Below are 19,531 nucleotides of genomic sequence, written 5' to 3' on the forward strand. Positions count from 1 at the left end.
CTTTCAAGAGTGCATCAGACTCTTTGTTATACAACATTGTCTCCTTCAAATGCAAATTCTAATTTACTCTATTTAAGGCATGGGTTGTTGTTTTTAAAAAAGTATATGTGTAACAAGCAATCAGAAAGTTGATAGTTGATAGTATACAATGAAATGTTTTTAATTAAGAGCTAGACCTTACTTGTATGAAAATTATGATCCATGGGTAAGAATCTTAGACTTTAGGACCCGCCCCCTTACATAGATAGTGCTATGATAGCACTGACTCTTTTCTGCTAAGGGCAACAATGCAACTGCTAAATATTATCTAAATGTGCAAACATTTTTTTTAGTCCAGGTGAAAAACATGTGACCAGGAGCTATCATATCCTATTATCCTATGTTACGATACATAACTTGATTGTGGCTGTATCTCAGCATTATTATTTTTTATTAAGTTCACTTACTCCTTATTTCAGAAGATCATTCTAAGCCTTACCCATTTGTGATACGTGTGTGTGTGTGTGTGTGTGTGTGTGTATCCCTTACAGGACCTTTCTTTGAACATGACCTCAGGTTGCTTTTCAAAAAGTATATGAAATGCATATGAGAGGTCTCAGGGCTGGGGTTGATGTCTTAACCACAGTTAATATTAACCTTCATCTTCACTAGGATTTGCAGTGTCCAGTGACTTTATTCCTGGTCACATAACCCAGGCCTCTTACTCTAAATCTTCTTAAAACTTCTTCTTAGGATTATTCGTCTCAATACATACACACAAACATAATTTTAGGTTTCCAGACATCTCCATAGTCTTCAGGGCCTTCATCTCCACATGTAGCCCTTACACTAGGTTTGTACGTGTATAATTTTATGCTACAATATTCACCCCTGGGATACAATCAGGGTAGATTGGCAGGAAAGAAGGGAGCTTCTTCATTCTACATAAGTGGGGGTTTTTTAGCTTCAATTGTGTTTTGTACAACATATTGTGATATGAGTGTTGGTCTAAAAGGAACAGAATCTTCTACAGTGGTACCTCGGGTTAAGTACTTAATTTGTTCCGGAGGTCCGTTCTTAACCTGAAACTGTTCTTAACTTGAAGCACCACTTTAGCTAATGGGGCCTCCTTCTGCCGCTGCGCTGCTGGAGCACGATTTCTGTTCTCATCCTGAAGCAAAGTTCTTAACCTGAGGTACTATTTCTGGGTTAGCACAGTCTGTAAGCTGAAGCGTATGTAACCTGAAGCATCTGTAACCCGAGGTACCACTGGACTTCTGTCTGCTGCCAATGTACAAGAAGAAAACTGACATAAAATCAGCTAAAATCAACTTGAGTGCTAACATTCTGAGTTCAGAGCTTACAAAGTCATCTCTGAATTAGATATGCTGAAATCCACATTTTAGTTATGGTTGATTTAGCTCCCTCATGTAGTTTGAGCATAAATGAGAAGTCTTCTTTTCTACTTTTTGTATAATTTATGTAGAGAGAAAGTCTGTGGAGTACTATTTCCTGCAAGGTACAACATTAATGGCTAGGCTACATCAGCATCCCCAATGGGAATGAGGGCAGGAGTGGGATGCAGTGAACTTCAAGCCACCATTATGCAAGCTTGTTTACACACAAATGGCTTAATACTGTATTGTAAGTGAATGTAGCATTACCTTAGCCTCCATTTAGAGAACTGATGTTCTTTAAAATAATTATTATGAGTAGGTTGCCAACTGAGATGTGCACTGCTAAAGTGCTTTTTTCTATTACATGCAGACAAGTGTAGAGAATTTGGGGGGGGGGAGTTGTTTTTGTTGTCAGCATGTGGTTTTAAGTCTCACCTTTCATATATGTAAGTCTAAAGTAGCTATATTTATTATGTGTTTGAAAACATTTGTTCTTAGCAACAGAAGAGTTAGATTGGATGTACTTCTAGAATTTATAAGCCCTAGGAACTAAGAGATCAAACAAAACTAAAAATTCTCAAGGTACTTGAGGAGCAGGCATCATTGCACAATGATGCTCTTGGGACATTCAGATAAATGACTTCTGGTCTTCTGCATTTTTCTGCAGAGCAAAAAGTTTAATATACCTCACCATGTCAGAACCATAACAACACTCCCCACCGCCACAAAAAAAAATGGTTTCTGCAGATTTTGTTTTGAACAATTTGCTTTGTCGAATTGGAAATAAACTGTTCATCAGAAACAATAAAAATTGTGGGTGGATTGCTATATTCTTAATAATCTAACAAAGTAAAAAAAGTTTTATTTTGTTCTTGCTTGCTTGCAGAACGTATGCTATCTCTGTAGCATATGCATTTCTTAGTTTTCTTTCTGTTCCATAATTATAAAAAAAGTAATTGAATAGCTTATTTTCCCATGTAATGTGCAAAGCAGAAAATTGTAGTCCAATTGTAATCATAGAATGCAAATCAAAACTTTAAGGACCAAATTAAATGCTTGTTCATTTTCTAAGATGTTTCGGGGGTTACAGGAGAAACATATTCTTAGGAAAAAGACAGGAAAACAAGATTACTGCAATTGGAAAGTATGAATTAACTTTTTTTGGTTTTGATGAAGCAGTTTTAGAAGAGAAAGTTATTTTACATGGAGTATTTTTTTAAAAAAAAAGCAGAAAGGGACTTTTAACATTTCCCCTTAACATGACATCCCTGATTAAAATCACCTCCATGAGCTACTCTTAGCTCCAGCTGGGAAGCTACCATTGTTGCCAATAGAACCTTTCCTCTCAGGGGAATAGCAGATTGAGGAGAGCTGTTTCATGAAAGAGACTCAGGTTGAAGCTGCCTACAGTAGCTTCAGAAACAAATTTGGGTCATGTGTGAACTTCATCCAACTCAGAGCTTCCTCTGAGTTGGATTGAAACAAAGTCAAGTCTAGCCAGATTCCAGCAGGCATGGTGGAAAGGTGGTTGGGTGAGTAAGGAGCAGTAGTTCAGTAGAAGCAAGAAGTCTTTAATGGGGTACTCCAATCCTTGGAGGGGCAGGCAAGGCATACAACCTCCCTCCAACCATGACTAAGGCTTTTACCCAACGTTTTCCCCACCGGAGTTGTTCCGATTGCTATGGGCTAGGCAAAAACCCCAATGTCAGCCAATGAACCTGAAGGACAAATTCCTCCCCAGCCCCGAATGTGGTGACTAATCTCAATCCATAGTAAGGTCAGGAAAGCAGTCCTACTTCTGTGATGGATAGCTGAAGGAAGCTGTAATGGTTGTAAGGGGGTTACTTGTGCGTAAGTTGCCTTCAGTTTTAGTTATATTGCCTGGCCAACCATGCTTTGGCTGACAGCTCACACTCCGTGACCGGTCAGTCACTTGCAGAATCCGTCAGTGGGCGTTTCTTGAACCTCTTCCAGCATAAGAGCTGTTTGACGCCTAGTCTCCTCCTACTTTCCCTGCGCGGAACTCGTCTGCGCAAGTACGGGGAAGGCAGGGGCGTGTCAGTCCACTAGTCTCTGGTGAAGGGTCTTGGAGAGCTGTCTCCACTTCCTCCATCTCCCTCTCTTCTCTACTGGTGTTACGCTGAATTCCTTCCCCCTGGCTGGTCCCCTCTCCGGCATCGCTCTGGAGCCCTGTCTACGCCTCTCGCTCTGATGTCAGTTCCCTGACAGAAGCCTAGCTGAAGGAAGGGTGGGAGGGAGATCCAAAGGAAACCAGAATACTAGATTGGGAATTCCTTTTATATTCTGGTGGTGGACCTGAGTGAAGTCCTGAGAGACCTGGTCAGGCCTGCGTCCAGAATGTGCTCATCCCCCGATCTGGTTGCCATTGGCTAATTTGGCAACCGGACCAATCCAACTGTTCCCTGGCCGGTGGGAGAGACTGTTGCATCTCCCGATGGCTGAGGACCTGGCAGGGAGGCAGTTGGATGGTGCCGTGGTGCAACTGAAAAGCGGTAAACAGAATTTAGGAGCATGGGAGAATGATTTCTTTCCTAATTGATTCTACGTCTTTTATCAAAGTGCCCTATGTGTGGCATATGGATCTGTCGTTGATAAGGGACTTCTGTGAGAACTTCATAAAGATGAGCTGCTTACACCTTGTTCGAAAAGGTGTTAAGTATGCTCATTATGTTTAGGGTGTCTTTTCCATCTTTCATCTGTAGATGACAGAATTCAAATCCAGATTTTGCTTTCCCTTTTCATCTTTTAACAAAGAATGCTTACTTAGGTTTTCCCATTTATCAGGTATTGTCTAAACGTGTGATTTATTTTACCACGCTGAAATATTTTATTTATATATAATTCAATATTTACAATGAAAGTATGTACATGGCACCATCAGCTTACATTTATGCAGACCAAAGGCTTGGGATTTTGAAATAATATATTGCTTGCAGAAATTTATTTAAAATCTGTCTAAATAGGAGAAAATTGGATCTTTGTTATCTGTTTTCTGAGGCAAGATTATTTCTAAATCCCCAACTAGGAACAGATAATAAACCTAGGAGAACCCCCAAGGTGAAAACATAGATGAACTGTTTCTTTACTCAGGAGAGAACAGAAGAGAAAATTGTTTAAAATTTACCCTTTTCTCACCACAAAAGATTGCCTTATAACAAAGGTATAAATAATCCAGTTTTGTGAAGCATGGATGCTAAGCTTTTCTCTGATGTCAGCTTCTATAAAATCACTTTAAAAATCTGTCAGAAACATAATCAGAAATGCCCTTTGATCTAGTTTGCTGCTTCACGCCTGTTCCCATTCCATATAAAAATGCACTAGGTGCAATAAGTGTAAAACATAAAGGACCATATCTCAGAATAATTGCTGAGAGCTTACAATTCCCTTTTATACCTTTCAAAATCAGCCTAGCACCTTTTCTGATTCCCCCCTAATTACAAGAGACAAATAATGCTAGTACCTTCTATGTACTCACCTGGAATACTGTGTCCAGTTCTGGGCACCACAGTTCAAGAAGGACACTGACAAACTGGAAACTCCTGCATCACAGTTTTGCAGTCAACACAATTCTGTGTCCAATGTCAGTACAATGTTATCACATGATACCCAAGGTCAGCAGACTAAAGTTCGGAACTCTTTTCCCCCTCCCCTCTCTCTGCCAATCACTTGCCAAAGGTGATGTAATTACAAGCTGATCAGGAAAGGGAACACACCATCTACAACACACACACACACACACACACACACACACACACACACACCATCTACAACACACACACACACACACACACACACACACACACACACACAAACACACACACACACACTGTTCAGCCATATCTGATTACTCATGTCTTACCAAGCTGGTCAGACCTCACCTGGAGTACTGTGTCCAGTTCTGGGCACCACAGTTCAAGAAGGACACGGACAAACTGGAACGTGTCCAGAGGAGGGCAACCAAAATGGTCAAAGGCCTGGAAACGATGCCTTATGAGGAACGGCTAAGGGAGCTGGGCATGTTTAGCCTGGAGAAGAGGAGGTTAAGGGGTGATATGATAGCCATGTTCAAATATATAAAAGGATGTCACATAGAGGAGGGAGAAAGGTTGTTTTCTGCTGCTCCAGAGAAGTGGACACGGAGCAATGGTTCCAAACTACAAGAAAGAAGATTCCACCTAAACATTAGGAAGAACTTCCTGACAGTAAGAGCTGTTCAACAGTGGAATTTGCTGCCAAGGAGTGTGGTGGAGTCTCCTTCTTTGGAGGTCTTTAAGCAGAGGCTTGACAACCATATGTCAGGAGTGCTCTGATGGTGTTTCCTGCTTGGCAGGGGGTTGGACTCGATGGCCCTTGTGGTCTCTTCCAACTTGATTCATGATTCTATGATTCTAATGCTAAATGGTAGTACTGGCAACAACACTGATGAAGTTACTAGCCTCCTAAACTTTCCCCCAATTAAAATTATAATTGCTGCCTTATGGATAAGACCAAAGAAATAACCATTTTGTTCTGATCCCCCCATATGTCTTAAATATATTTTAACTAATTTTTATTTACTTTTTGTTACTCTAAAAAAAATTCCATTCCCCCTTTGCTGTCCGCACCACCATTCCCCAACATAGTTCATGTAACCCCCTATAGTGACCTCTTTTGGTGGGGCAGAGTCTGCTAGACCTGTCTTTTATTTATATACATTTTTAAAGGTTTTTATTTATTGTGTTTGTTATAATTAGGTTTTTAAAAATGTGCTTATAAAGCAACTTCATTATCATCATGATGATAGCAGCTTATGTTACCATTTATCAAGGTTGCTCTTATGCTAAAGATAAGGAAAAGAACAGGTGGGTGGGGTTTTGAGTTCAGTCTTACTTCTATGCTGGATTCATATTTTGGTTAGTATGCAGGGATTAAACTATTGCATGCCAAGACCCCATGACCCTGCAGTTTCCAGGAAGAAAATAACCAGACAAAACAACAACATACAGTATTTGGAGTCTCAACTTTTATTGGTTACAGATGTGAATGGTTTGGGTAGAGCCACATTATACCACTCCAGCCTGCCTGGTGGGAGTGCCTCTAAAAGTAAACCCAATGGGGGTGGGGAGGTGGGGTGGCTATGACCTACATCAAACAGGGGTAACCCCAAGGTGTCCCTCCCTGTTTAAGGAGTGCCTCCACCTGGACATCAGACAGAAGTAACTTCTCCTGGATCCCTTTAATAGGGTACCCTTACCCAAGGAGGGGCAGGCAGAGGCTGCAACCTCCCCTCCAGCCAAGATGAAGACCTACCCAATGCCTAACATCACAAAGTTGTGATGGTTTCTATGAGGTAGGCGAAAACCAAATGGCCAAGTGGAAAAAAATCCTGCCCAGCCCCGAATTCAGCTGCCAACCATGTCCATATCGAGGTCATAGTGTAAGCAAAAACCAATATAGAGGGAGGGGGATCTGGCGAAACAAGGTGGTTGAAGAGGAGAGTCCAGGTGGGTGGCAATTTATCCCCCTGGGAGCGTGCCCAAGCAGCACTCATTGGCCAGTTAGGCCCACTTCCTGGGGAACATCCACATGTTAGCCACTGACACTGGCCAATCACCACTGGTTGGTCGGCTTCACAGCTAGCTACCTGATCACTGGTGTGACTGAGGCCTGGTTGCGATACCACTCACCTTACAGGAGTGTCCCTTTAAAGTTCAGTGCTGTGGCATAGTTAGACTCCAAGCTTTTCTGATATTGAAAGACAAAGTCCTTGAAATGTGACGCTGGCTTCATTAGAGAGCCAGTGCAGTGTAGACTCCATGCTGTAGATAGAGGACAGTGGTGGACCTTAGGGTCTCAGATTTCAGCATCGCCTTGCATGATGCCAAAACGCTCACCTCTTGCCTTCCATTTTACCTCACAGTTGTGGTGCTCCCTGCAGCACCCCTGAGACTGTGCCCACAATTTAAATAATTAGCCAAGGAAGCAATCCCTTTGTCGGTCTATTTCCCTGACCATGAGTTCTGTTGAATTTTTATCTGTTCTTGCAGCCATTCCTTTCTTACTAGCTTTGCTTAAATTGTTTTTTTTTTTTCTGAGCAAGATTTTTCAGTGAGTAAAGCTTATACATGTAGTGCAAGAAATGGGATCCTCTTTAGGGAGGGTCCTGGTTGCGCACGGGACCCTGAGCCACCCCCCACCAGGTTAGGGTTCCTGGGCATCTTACAGCCCTCTCCATTGGCCCCCCTCTATCGTGCCAGGCCTTTTGGGCCAATCGTGGCAAGCTGCGTGATCGTTGGGGGCTATAAAAGCAGCAGCGCAATGTAATTGGGGCACTTGCTTCATGCTGCCGAACACCCACCCTCCCGTCCCTATGTGTAGGTTGTGCTGCTTTGGCCTTGCTTTGGACATTGGTTGGTCACCTGTTTTGGAATGGGGACCAGGTAGGAATTTTTCCATTTGGCAAATTGGCAGTAGCCACTTGGTTTTCGCCTACGCCCCTAGCACTTGTCACAACTCTGTAAGGTTTGGCAGTTAGGCATTGGCTTATTGAAATGTGTGGGAGGGGAGGTACGGCCATCACCTGCCCCTCCAGGAATAGGGTATTCCGGTAAAGGAATCTGGGGGTCCTGGATCTCGTCCGAAGTCTGCTTGAGGTTCTAGGGCCATGCCAGGACCACAGGAAGCCCAGGGTGAGCTTTGGTTGATCTTCATCAATGTTGCTCCCTCATTTGGTATTTACCCTTCAGACTACCGGCCAGAGAGGTAGGAGTCAGTTATAGTCTGTTGCCAATGCCAATACTACTGTAAATAATAAAGTTGTGGCCTAAATTTTGCCCATTAACTTAAACCAAAATTATGTGTCAGTGTGCAGTTATTTTGGGGAAGTGACTGGGGGCCTCAAGGCACAAACATTTGTGCCAGTTACAGGCTGATGAGCATGATGCTGTGCATATTGGCAGCACAGTGCTGTGGCAGCCAGTAAGTGAGGTTTAAAGCACAATAGTGGCTTCTTGATGCTTTTGTTTTTTTTAAAAAACTGCCAAAACACTAGAAGCAACATAAATACTATGGCAATATTATTTTAATTAATAAGAATTAGAAGCAAAATTAGGTTCTGTTAAAACCCAAGAGAATGGGTTTATCTCAATTTCCACTTGTTAATCAGATATATGTCTCAAAACAATACCTGGGGTTCATTTGCAGGAGAATTGACATGAAAAATGATGCATAAGCATATGAGGGGAAATCGCTCCTTCAGGTAGATTCAATCAAGAGTGAAATGATATTATGTGCTAACATTTCCCACAGTGGTACAGAGCTAATAGAGCATGGGATATATGGACACAGAAGAAGTCAAGAGAGACAGAGAGATGATATGTGTATTTCCCACAACTTTAATGAAAAATTTAACTCCCTTTGTAAAGTTAAGTGTTTTCTTCTGTGCAAATTGTTACATTTTGTAGTTTATAATGTTAGCAATGGTATGTTTGTGCAACCTTGGAAATTAAAAATGCATACAAGTAAACAAGATGTGTACATGCTTCCCCTCAATACATGCTACACTATTTGAGTAGCTTACAGTAAAGTGTATAAAAACCTTTATGGAATGTATTCCTTAAAGTATAACCAGCAATGTTTGTAGGTGTGTTTGGTAAACTGTTATGATCAAAGTATCACGACTATGTATAACACTCATATTTTTAAACATTAATGATACTTTAACTTTTATTAGGCTTTGACATCAACCCCCCCCTCCCCATGAATTTGTTTAAATTTATTAGTTCAAGCTCCCTATCCATGGACTGATTCACCCTTAATTGTTTTATTATCCGTCGGAAGTGTCATTTTTATCTTCTTATTTTCTTAATATCTTCTCTCAGCTAGCAGAATCTATCATGACATCTGATTTCCAACGGGTAAGCTGCTGTCAACCTGACCCCATTAGTTGACATTTTACCATATGCTCACAAATAGTGTGAACATTACCCTTTTCCTTTCTAGTCTCCTTCTGCTCTGTGTTTGTGTTTGACTAGATAGTGCTGAAGGTGACTTCTGAGATTAATCAGTCTGATGCTACTGTCAATCACAAATAAGGTTCATCAGTATGTAAGGAGGGGTGGAATAAATAGATTCCTAGTAACCTTTTTAGAACTATATAATTATATAAAAGAGGTCAGGCTCACTTTAATGGAGTACACTGGATTGGGGAGAATCTGGCTTGCTAGAAAACATAGATGTATTTCAATGATTTATCCACAATATTTCCTGTAATTAACGTCAGCATCTTTAGATGCTCCAGATTAAATATTTGCAAGTGCAAATAATTTGTGTAATTCCATAGCTCCTGTTTCTGCAAATCCTTAACTATTTCCTCATGTGGACTTTGTGGAATATTCTTTTTTTTTTTTTTTAACAGGAAATATAAAATTTCTCCAATTATCTCCAACCAGGGATACATTATAGTGCCATATTGTTGCCATCACAAAAATCACACAGTTCTTTACCTGCCTATCCACTCTCTGATATTTTTCAAGTGAGTTCATTCTTCATTAGGCATTTAGGAAACAGTTTTCAGTTTGAGTCTCCGTCAAGTTGCTTTCCTAAAGCCTCATGCTTTTAAATTTACACTGAAAAACCTCTCATTTGTTCTTCCTATTAAACTGCCCCTGTAACAATTTTATTGGCATTTGGATAAGTTATCTCACTCTTATGGTGCATCTCCATTGCTTTTATACCCAGATAAAAGCATGTCCTGCATACATTGGGATTGCGCTATCCTGTGTATTATCTCCCTCAGATCAAGGGGAGATGCCTTGCTCTGCATTCTGTTTTTCTTGTAAGTAATATTGATAGAGAGAGTAAGTTCTGTGTGCTGGAATTCCAGATATGCAAAGCCACTTCCTAGCTTTATCTCTGTTGCTAGGTAAAAACACTATCATGGAGGATAGGGCTATGAATGGCTACTAGTGACTGTGTATTACCTCCAGTATTAGGATTGGTATACCTCTGAATACTAGTCACTGTGGTACCTGAGTAGGAAGATCATGCTGTGGAGATCATGTGCTGCATTCTGGCTTCCATAAGCATCTTATCCACTATGAGAGCAGGATGCTGAACTTTGGTTTGATCCAGCAGGGCTCTTACGTTTATTCAAAATTGCTATAATAAGATTGGTGCATCTGCTGACAGTTTTGCCATTGCTGTTTTTATATATTGTTTGTGTAGGATTTGAAAACTTTACTAGCCCATTTAAGAAGTATTTTTGTGGAAAGGTAGACAATTTTTGAAATTAACCCCTAGGGGTTGTGGTGGAAGCAGTTCATATCTAATGACTGCAGACCACATATGACAACAATTTTATTCCAAACTAGTTGCACATTTCTGCCCATTTATTTAAAAAATATGTGTACGGCACAATTCATCCAAACAGATCCCAGGCAGTGTTAAATGGGCATGAATAAATCTGTCATCCCAAATACAACAAAAGAAAAGAAAAGAAAAGAAAGCAATAAAGCATTAACATTGATGATAAATTAGCAAAATAAGAGGCAGCAGTAAAACTTTAAAACTATAATGCATGCCTACTTAAAACACCTGGGCAAATAAAAAAATATTTCAACAATATGATCATAATGTCAGCACATTCCACAGTAGGTGTACCATCACATGCCCTCTCTTTTGTAGCTGTTATTTAATAAATAATAAAAATAATACCGTACCTCTAGGAAGGTACAATCCACAACCAATAAATGTTGTGGGAGCAGCACGGGTCATGCAGTCTGTAAGGCAGCTGGAAAAGGCACCTTCTTTGCCCTACCGTCGCCATGTCTTCAGTTCAAAAATTCTGAACCAAGACCCAGGGAGCTGCCATGCTATGTATCAAGCAACTGCACAGTTCTTTCTCTCTGCAGTCATCAATATCAAGACAGAAGATAGGTCATTTAACGGTCAGTCTGTTTAGTTTTCACTAAGCATGTAACTTCTGGTTACATAAGGATCAGAGTTCTCCAGCACATCTAGAAGTCCAGCAGCCAGCCAGTGTCCATGAGGTGATAACATGTGACATGGCAGCCTCTTGATTCTGCAGCCTGTCACATACATTTGCACAGAAGCAGAGGGCTTTCTCAATCTATCTGAGACAGAGGTAATATCATGATCTACTTACCATTGTAAAAGCACCCACAAGGTTCTTTCTGCTTAATAGAATCTCATCGTTCCACAGCATCAACCCCCATTTGAATTCCAAAAATGAACTGTTCTCTGAAGTGACGCTTTGGATGCACATCCCCATCAAAACCACCTACAGGCAGCCTGGTTGTCATATTAGAATAATAAGTCTGCTTCCTCGCATGGCTTCCAAGTGCCCACTTTTTATTGGAAGACAGTAAACTTGGCTGCTTTGGAATTATGTAATATGAAAGATGATATTTCAGATAGATAGCTTATAGGGCCTGAAGATGCTGTTATGTGGATGCAGCTGTAAATCAGTATTTTTTTTCCTTGTAAGAATTAACTGAAGCTTAGAGAGGAAAAGTGTTTCCTGTTACTATTTTTGTTTTACAGAGCCATATTCGTTTAGTACTGCTGCTGGATAACTAATTGCTCCATTTTTTCCAATTTTGCTAAAGGATATAGTTTCTATTTATAATGATTTCCTGGAGGGAGAATTGTATCTAATGAAATGGAACTTTGTGCTGACTAAAAAAAAAAGTTTCTTATGAAAAAGAAACTTAATGGCTTGAAATCAGTAAAATACTGTATTTTGTAATTTAATTCTGAAATAATTTGCATATGTAAATGAAGTTTCTTTCCTCTCAAACACATTTTGCTCAGTGGAAATAAAACAAAAACAAACAATCCAGTTAACAATTTAACCATGCATTTTTTTGTTATGCAGGTGCAATGTAGTAGGGGTGGTATATCTACAATTCCTTATATTGTTTAGATGTAATCTAAAGATTTAATTGTAGTCTTTACAAATGCACACATATAATGTAGCAGCTTTACATAATCATCCAGCATATCAGAATACTAATAACTTCTACTTCCTTGCTGAAAAATTCTGTACACTGATGCAACTTTAAACAATTTTCAATAAGTTATCATTCCAATCAGTTTTTATTTTATATTGGAATGCAGTTTAGTACTTTTTTCAAGCACCTTTAAATTAGGTATTTGTTATGTAAGATAACACTAATAGACCACTATTAATAACTTATAACATAGAAGTGGTAGTCAGTAGGCTCATGAACTGCTGGAACCTGCCTCTCACTCTTGGTGGTGCCTAAGTGGCTAAACTTTGGAAAGATGCAGATCTACTGGTCTGGTGGGGTATGGGATGATGGAAAAGAAGTCCCCGCTTGTGCACCATATGCTGAAGACAACTGTGATGAGTAGCAAGTGGGGTGGAAGACAGTCTTCATCAGTTTACTCTCAAATTAACAGATATATGTTGTTTTTATCTGATGGCATCAGTGGTAAAATGAGATTTTGTCAGGACCTGTCAGCTCCTACAGCCTGAATCAGATGTGACCACATTGGAAAAGAAAGGGATCCTCCTGTGGGAAACAAGGAGCTGGTTGCTCCTCTCACCTTTGGCTTTTGTAGATGATACATTTTTAAAAAATAAATGAATACAGAAAATTGAAGACTAACGGAAGTAACTGTGCTGCATTATAGAATTCTAGTTTATCCTTTGCTTATATGTCGGCTTGCAGAACAACTTTGTAGATTACATTGGCCCACAACCACTTAGTCTTTTATTTCAACAGATAACTAAAGGCAATTCAGATAAGTCCAGTATTCCATATCTACAAGTCCAGTTCTTTTTGGAATTATTCACATTCTTTTTTCCTTAGCTGATTCACATTATTCACATTCAGTTGCTGACTTCAGCAATTTGTTCCATATCTCAACCACACTTTTGTGTAAAGACTCTATAAAAGTTAGGAACCTGAAAATTAGATTTCCCTTGAACAGTCACTAACCACAAATATGGAAAATGTCTTAAAAGTCAGAGGCATTAGTTTTACATTAAAAAAAAAATGTTTGCTGTTGGTTCATATCATTTCACCTGGCATTTGGGAAAACTAGTTTACTTGAATGCAAAGGTTATGAAAGTGACAGTGACCAGGACAAAAGAAAGAAGGAAGGGAAGGAAATATATTCATTCAAAATGAATTTTAAAGATTGGGAACAACTTCTACTCTAACAGTGTTTGAATAGACAATGATGATAACTCTACTATTTCTAGTATACGCTATAGTTGTAAAGAAATCAATATTTGAACACCATAGCATCTGTTTTAAGTGGGGAAAGCAATGCCCCTGTTAGATACCTTAGTAATGAGTCCATAAAACCAATCAGCTTATCCTTCTCTTCTAATTCGTAGGAGCGATAGAGAAGGAATCCATTGTGAACAAACCTTTACACAGAATTTGACAGCTCTAACCTGACTGAATTTGGCCATCATCATGGCTAATTTTTATTGTGCATTGTGCCCAGCTGTTTTTCATCACATTCTCGTTTAAGAACTGATTGGTTTGCTGCTAAGCTTAGTGCTCACCAAAGTTTTGGTTTCAAATGACTGACCATTTTGCTAAGGTACTTGGTACTGGGCTGTTGTGTATCCTTCCTTGTTCTGTGGAATTGGCTTAATCCCAGAACATTTTGCTCAATAAGTCAGGACATTGACACACACATATATGTTATAATTATCTATTGTATTTATATATGGGTATTTCGGGCCACAGCACTGCAAGCCGGTGGTTACTGGGGGAAGGGGTTGGTATACTGTAAGAGAGACATGACACCCTGCCTGGGCTTGAAATAGCCATAACTTTTGTTGATTACAAATATAAATTAGATTTGGCATAGGCATTGCCTATGTATACTGAATCAGCTAGCCTGATAACTCCATTAGTGTTGATCCTGGTGAAAGGATTCCTCACATTGACACAGATCTAATGCGGAAATATCACCAGGACACCATTCAGGGATGTTCTATGGCCTACCTTAGTCTTCTTCCTGGGGTAAAGGTAAAGGTAAAGGGACCCCTGACCATTAGGTCCAGTCGTGACCGACTCTGGGGTTGCGGTGCTCATCTTGCTTTATTGGCTGAGGGAGGCAGCGTACAGCTTCCAGGTCATGCTGGCCTTCCTGGGGTACCTGAGTTTTATCCTGGATTTGGGGGGTGCAGCACCCCCACCAACACCCCAGCTTTAGACTAAGGATCCAACCCAATGCCTTTTTCTGCTACATGAGCCCAACCCTCCCAGCTGGCTTGCTGCCAAACCGTTCACATCTGCAATCTCGTAGGCCCCAGTAAATGTTCATCAGCCAAGCCTCACTGCCTGCAGGCAACAGGGGTAAGATCATAAGGCCAATACAAGTTCATTTTGACAGCGGTGATGGCAGGATGGCAAATAATCTACCCATTCAACCGAACCAGGATAGTGTCTGAAATATTGACCTGTTCACCTTCTTTCAAGCAAGATTGATGCACTTCAACTCCAGTATGCCTCACCACTTCTGCCCAAAGTTGTGACAATTGCTGTGAGGAAGACAAAACTCCCAAACATGTCCAATACATCCACAGGCAATTTTCCCGCTGGCCCCGAATATGGCAACCAAATAATTCCACAGCAAGGGCATACATGAGCCCGCTTACCTCCAGGCTGCCACAGCATACATGTGGGATTATTTCTTCCTGACTGTGCTGTCTGCTGGAAGTGCACCTGGCTTTTATGCCCAGCTGGCAGACCCCACAGACTTCTGGCCCTGCCAGGTCCATCACCAGAGTATCACCCACCAGGCCCTAATTGGCCTGATCAAATTTTAAATTTTGGTGAGCAATCCCACCAGCCCCCCACTGCTGACCAATGCCAAAGCTGACGTCAACTGTGGGCTAATTGCCTCTACCCCCTCATTCCCCAGCAACTATGCCAGGCCACAATCACCACTGCTGTCTGAGTTACAGTATGCAGCCTTTTTGTTTAAATGAGAATTCAGTACACATTTTTACATGGATTTGAGTTTTTGCTAGTGGTTGAATTGGTTTGCCACCAAAGCTCACAGAAGTGACTACCGTCGATGACACTGTTGTGGTCCATTAGTTCTAGGAAACTGGTTATGCATATGTCTATAAACATGGTGTAACTATAAATATTTATTTGTGCTTTTATGCATATGTTTTGAATATAAACATGGCATATATATAAATACATATTTATGCTTTTAGGCAACACTACAAGACTTGGAACAAAGGCGCCCTCAGCTGGAAGAGTTAATAACAGCAGCACAGAATTTGAAAAATAAAACTAGCAATCAAGAGGCTCGAACAGTCATTACTGATCGAAGTAAGTAGTGGATTTTCTATGCCTATTATTTTACGTCTGTAAGAATACTAGGCTGTATCCAAAAAATCAAAGTGAGCTTAAGGCCATTCACACAACAGGGCTTTCCTGACCTCTCTTCTGTACTGCAATACTCATTACCCCTGAAAACCCTCTTCTGGGAATTAGTGGATCCTCAGAAAGGACCTAGGCTTGCTGATCAGAAGGTCGGTGATTTGAATCCCCGCGACGGGGTGAGCTCCTGTTGTTCGGTCCCTGCTCCTGCCAACCTAGCTGTTCGAAAGCACATCAAAGTGCAAGTAGATAAATAGGTACCGCTCCAGTGGGAAGGCAAACGGCGTTTCCGTATGCTGCTCTGGTTCACCAGAAGCAGCTTAGACATGCTGGCCACATAACCCGGAAGCTATCTGTGGACAAACGCTGGCTCCCTCGTCCAGTAAACCGAGATGAGCACCACAACCCCAGAGTCGTTCATGACTGGACTTAACGGTCAGGGGTCCCTTTACCTTTACAGTGAGATGAGAAAATCAGACAAAGGCAGCTTGTGCAGGCAGACAGCCACTCACACAAGTCATTTTACCTAAATTTCAGCTAGGCCCCCATACCACAGCCCAGGTAACTCCTGCAAGTCCTCTTACCCCAGGAGAGGATTTTGGGGGCAAAATCTGCCTTACTCTGGATGTTTATATATCATATGTGTCTGTGACTTCCTATACCCATGTTTAATAAAATATATTGCAATTATGCATTCTAGTATTACTGATTACTCTTCCACATGCCAAACATTTCTTATCCTTGCCATAACTACATCAAGTTGTTAACCTTAAAGAAGGTTGGTGGTTTAAGCCCACCCAGGGATGGCTGTGGGCAGGATTCTGCATTGCAGGGGGTTTGACTAAATGACACTTGAGGTCCCTTCCAAATCTACAATTATATATGGCTCTCTGAATAGGTAATCGGTGCTGGCTTCTGCTATCTGTATTAATATGGCTGAGCATGCTGCACCTGTAGTTTGAAGTCAACACAGCTTGATTCCAGACTACAGCTGCAGGCTGCTAAGAGATTCATAAGAATTCACTTCTTGTCATTCAATAGTTCTGGAAGCTGCTTTGATTCCTTTCCCCTTGGGCTGCTTTTCTGACCAAAATCACTCCCAACAGCTTTACTGTCCATGAAGTAAGAAGGTCCCCATATTTTTTTTACTAGAGGACAGAAAGGAGGTTTGTGGGTGGAGCATTTTGATGAACAAACTAACATAGGAGAAGTCATTGGCCTCTGTTCAGTCATATACACAGCTCCACCTTCGCTGCATTTTCTTTCTTTCTTTTTTAAGACTAGGAAACTTCTCACACATCTGTAAGTCTCTCAACTAAGTTCTTAGTTCTATGCGTTGGTGCTATTACAGCACTGAAAATTATGCAACTTATTTAAAAGAGCATATTAAGTTATGCTATTTTGTTGATTTTCTTGTAGTTAATATACTATCATCAAAAGGGTGTGTTTTCAAAAGAATTTAATGGCTGCATTTTATTTAGAATTGAAAATCCATACTGCTGTAACTTTCTGCCACTCAAATTTAATGAAATATTCTCCAAGTATTTGATTGTTGGAGGCCTTAGCTGATGAAAGTTCTTCTGGAGTTAGCTATTATTATTTGCCAGGCATTGATTTCAAATCAGCACTCACAAGAGTAATCAGTCTACTTGAGAAGCATAATGAAATCATATGATAACTATGTGAGTGTGACATTTTTAAAGGAAAAGGCTACTACATTTATCTAAATGATGCTATAATTTAGATTTGTGGGTTATTTTTCTTAATATGTTGCAAAGGTTGTCACTGGAACTATTTATTAAACATGGAAAACAAATTAAATAAATACACATTATTCACCAGAACTGCATTCCCTATATGAGAGTGGTTGATCTCAGTCACAAAGTTCTAATGTACAAAATAAATCTTAGCAAACTGATATGATCTTCTACTCTTTTTGATAAGGTCTGTTTAGCTAGACCATTGCACATATTTGCGAAAAGCATAGGCTGTGTAATTTCTCTCAGTTATGGTTTCCCATTAGACCCTACACATATGTGAAATTGTGTAAAGTGGGGAGCACACTCTAAACACCCCTTAAACACCTTCTGTCTCTCTCTTCAATTCATACCAAAAATACTGTATTCAAAAATATCCACAACTAGAATTGAAGCTCTGAGACCAGCAGGAGGCTGGAGGACATACAGGAAACTTGCTGCTGTGCTACAGAACACACCAGCTGTTAGTTGAGGAGGCTGAGCAGCATAAACAAAGCCACACTGCGCCTCTGAATTCTTTGGGGCCTCCTCTGCCCTCATTGACATCCTCTTCAGGCTCTGGGGAGGGTCTTCTCATGACCCACGAGGATCTTCCAGCTTTCTCCCGCCATTTCTGGGTTTGAATCTAATTATGTCCCAGCACTACACACATACGCAGTTGCAGGCGAGTCAGTCACACATAAGTGAGCAGGGAGGGGGGCTCCTGTACTATGATTTTCTGCTCTTGATTTATTTGCATTTGTTAACCTTTTTGGTTTTGCAGTGCCTTTAAAACTAGAGTATTTGCTTTAAATATATCCATTCTCTAACACCAGTTTAATTTTCCATTTTTCAATTCTGTAGACTCACCTTTTGAGTCTTTGCGTTCTTCTGAATCTTTGTTGCTTGTTAAATATGTACAAATTCTTTTCTTTTACATCTTTGTCCCTTTTCTCTTATTGCTCCATATTTATGGAGTTCATTGGGTGGCATTCAACAAAGGTTTACTTTGATTAGATCCATTGAAATTAATGAACATGATTTAGTTGGGTCCATTAATTTCATTAGACCTGCTGTGAGTAAAATTTCGTTGAATACCATCCAGTGTTAGTGTATATTTGGTTAATTATGTTTATGCTTATGTGAACTAGCAGGTGATCACTAGCTGGGCCACATCCCATACCTACTTTAATAACTTTTTACACAAAACTCTGTAGTTTTCATCCAAATACGTAGACCTAGCAATATATTACTAGCTAAAAAGAGCTTTGGCTCAAGTATACTGCAAAACATTTTAGGCTGTGTCTCAATCCAGAGCAATATTGTAATAAAAATACTTTTATTGAAAAACTTGTTGTCTGACAGCTTTATAGCAAAATCTTCAACCTATCATTCACTTACACAAAAGGATATATGAAACCACCACTGTGAATTACAGCATTGCTGTTGATCATGGTATCTTAATGAAATAAGCATCACCACTGTCACAGTGCTATCCATATCTCTTTCTCACAGGTTTTGACAACTGAACACCAGAAAATATTTAAATGCAAACATATATAACCAAAGAAACAAAGGAAACTTGGACTTTATAGCTTTCACAGAACTTTAGACTATTGATGTAGTAATTCTGATAAATCTCCAATTCATGTTGGATTTGATTTAAAGTGTGTGTGTGTGCGTGTGTGCGTGTAATACTATTTATGTATAAACTGGAAAGACTATACAGACTTTCAAATAAATGTGTTAATCTGCAAATAATTACAATTATTCAAGTTCAGTTGTGCTTCATAGGAAATATTGTCATTCTGATTTGATTGCTCTAATTGATTACTTATATAATGCTTTATGCTAAAAAGCCTCAAAGCAATTTATGATATATATAATACAATAAAACATTTAAAATGTTTTATTCATATTTAAACAGGATATAATATTATTAAAAATGCACACTAAAACCTGGATTGAGTAACTGTAACAACAGTATCATTCAAGCTGCACGTAAGTCCGG

General features: G+C 40.0%; 1 protein-coding gene across 10 annotated transcripts in view; it reads left to right on the plus strand.

The window, feature by feature from the left end:
- DMD (dystrophin) overlaps positions 1–19,531 on the plus strand; it is a 1,009,769-nt gene that overhangs the window by 723,746 nt on the left and 266,492 nt on the right. For all 10 annotated transcript variants that reach the window (XM_081858834.1, XM_081858841.1, XM_081858836.1 and 7 more), the window contains one exon: positions 15,616–15,733. In XM_081858834.1, coding sequence (XP_081714960.1) covers positions 15,616–15,733 — 118 coding nt within the window. The remainder of the gene's footprint in view (positions 1–15,615; positions 15,734–19,531) is intronic.

Source organism: Podarcis erhardii, assembly GCF_964252035.2.
Source record: "Podarcis erhardii genome assembly, chromosome: 4".
Lineage (NCBI taxonomy): Eukaryota > Metazoa > Chordata > Lepidosauria > Squamata > Lacertidae > Podarcis > Podarcis erhardii.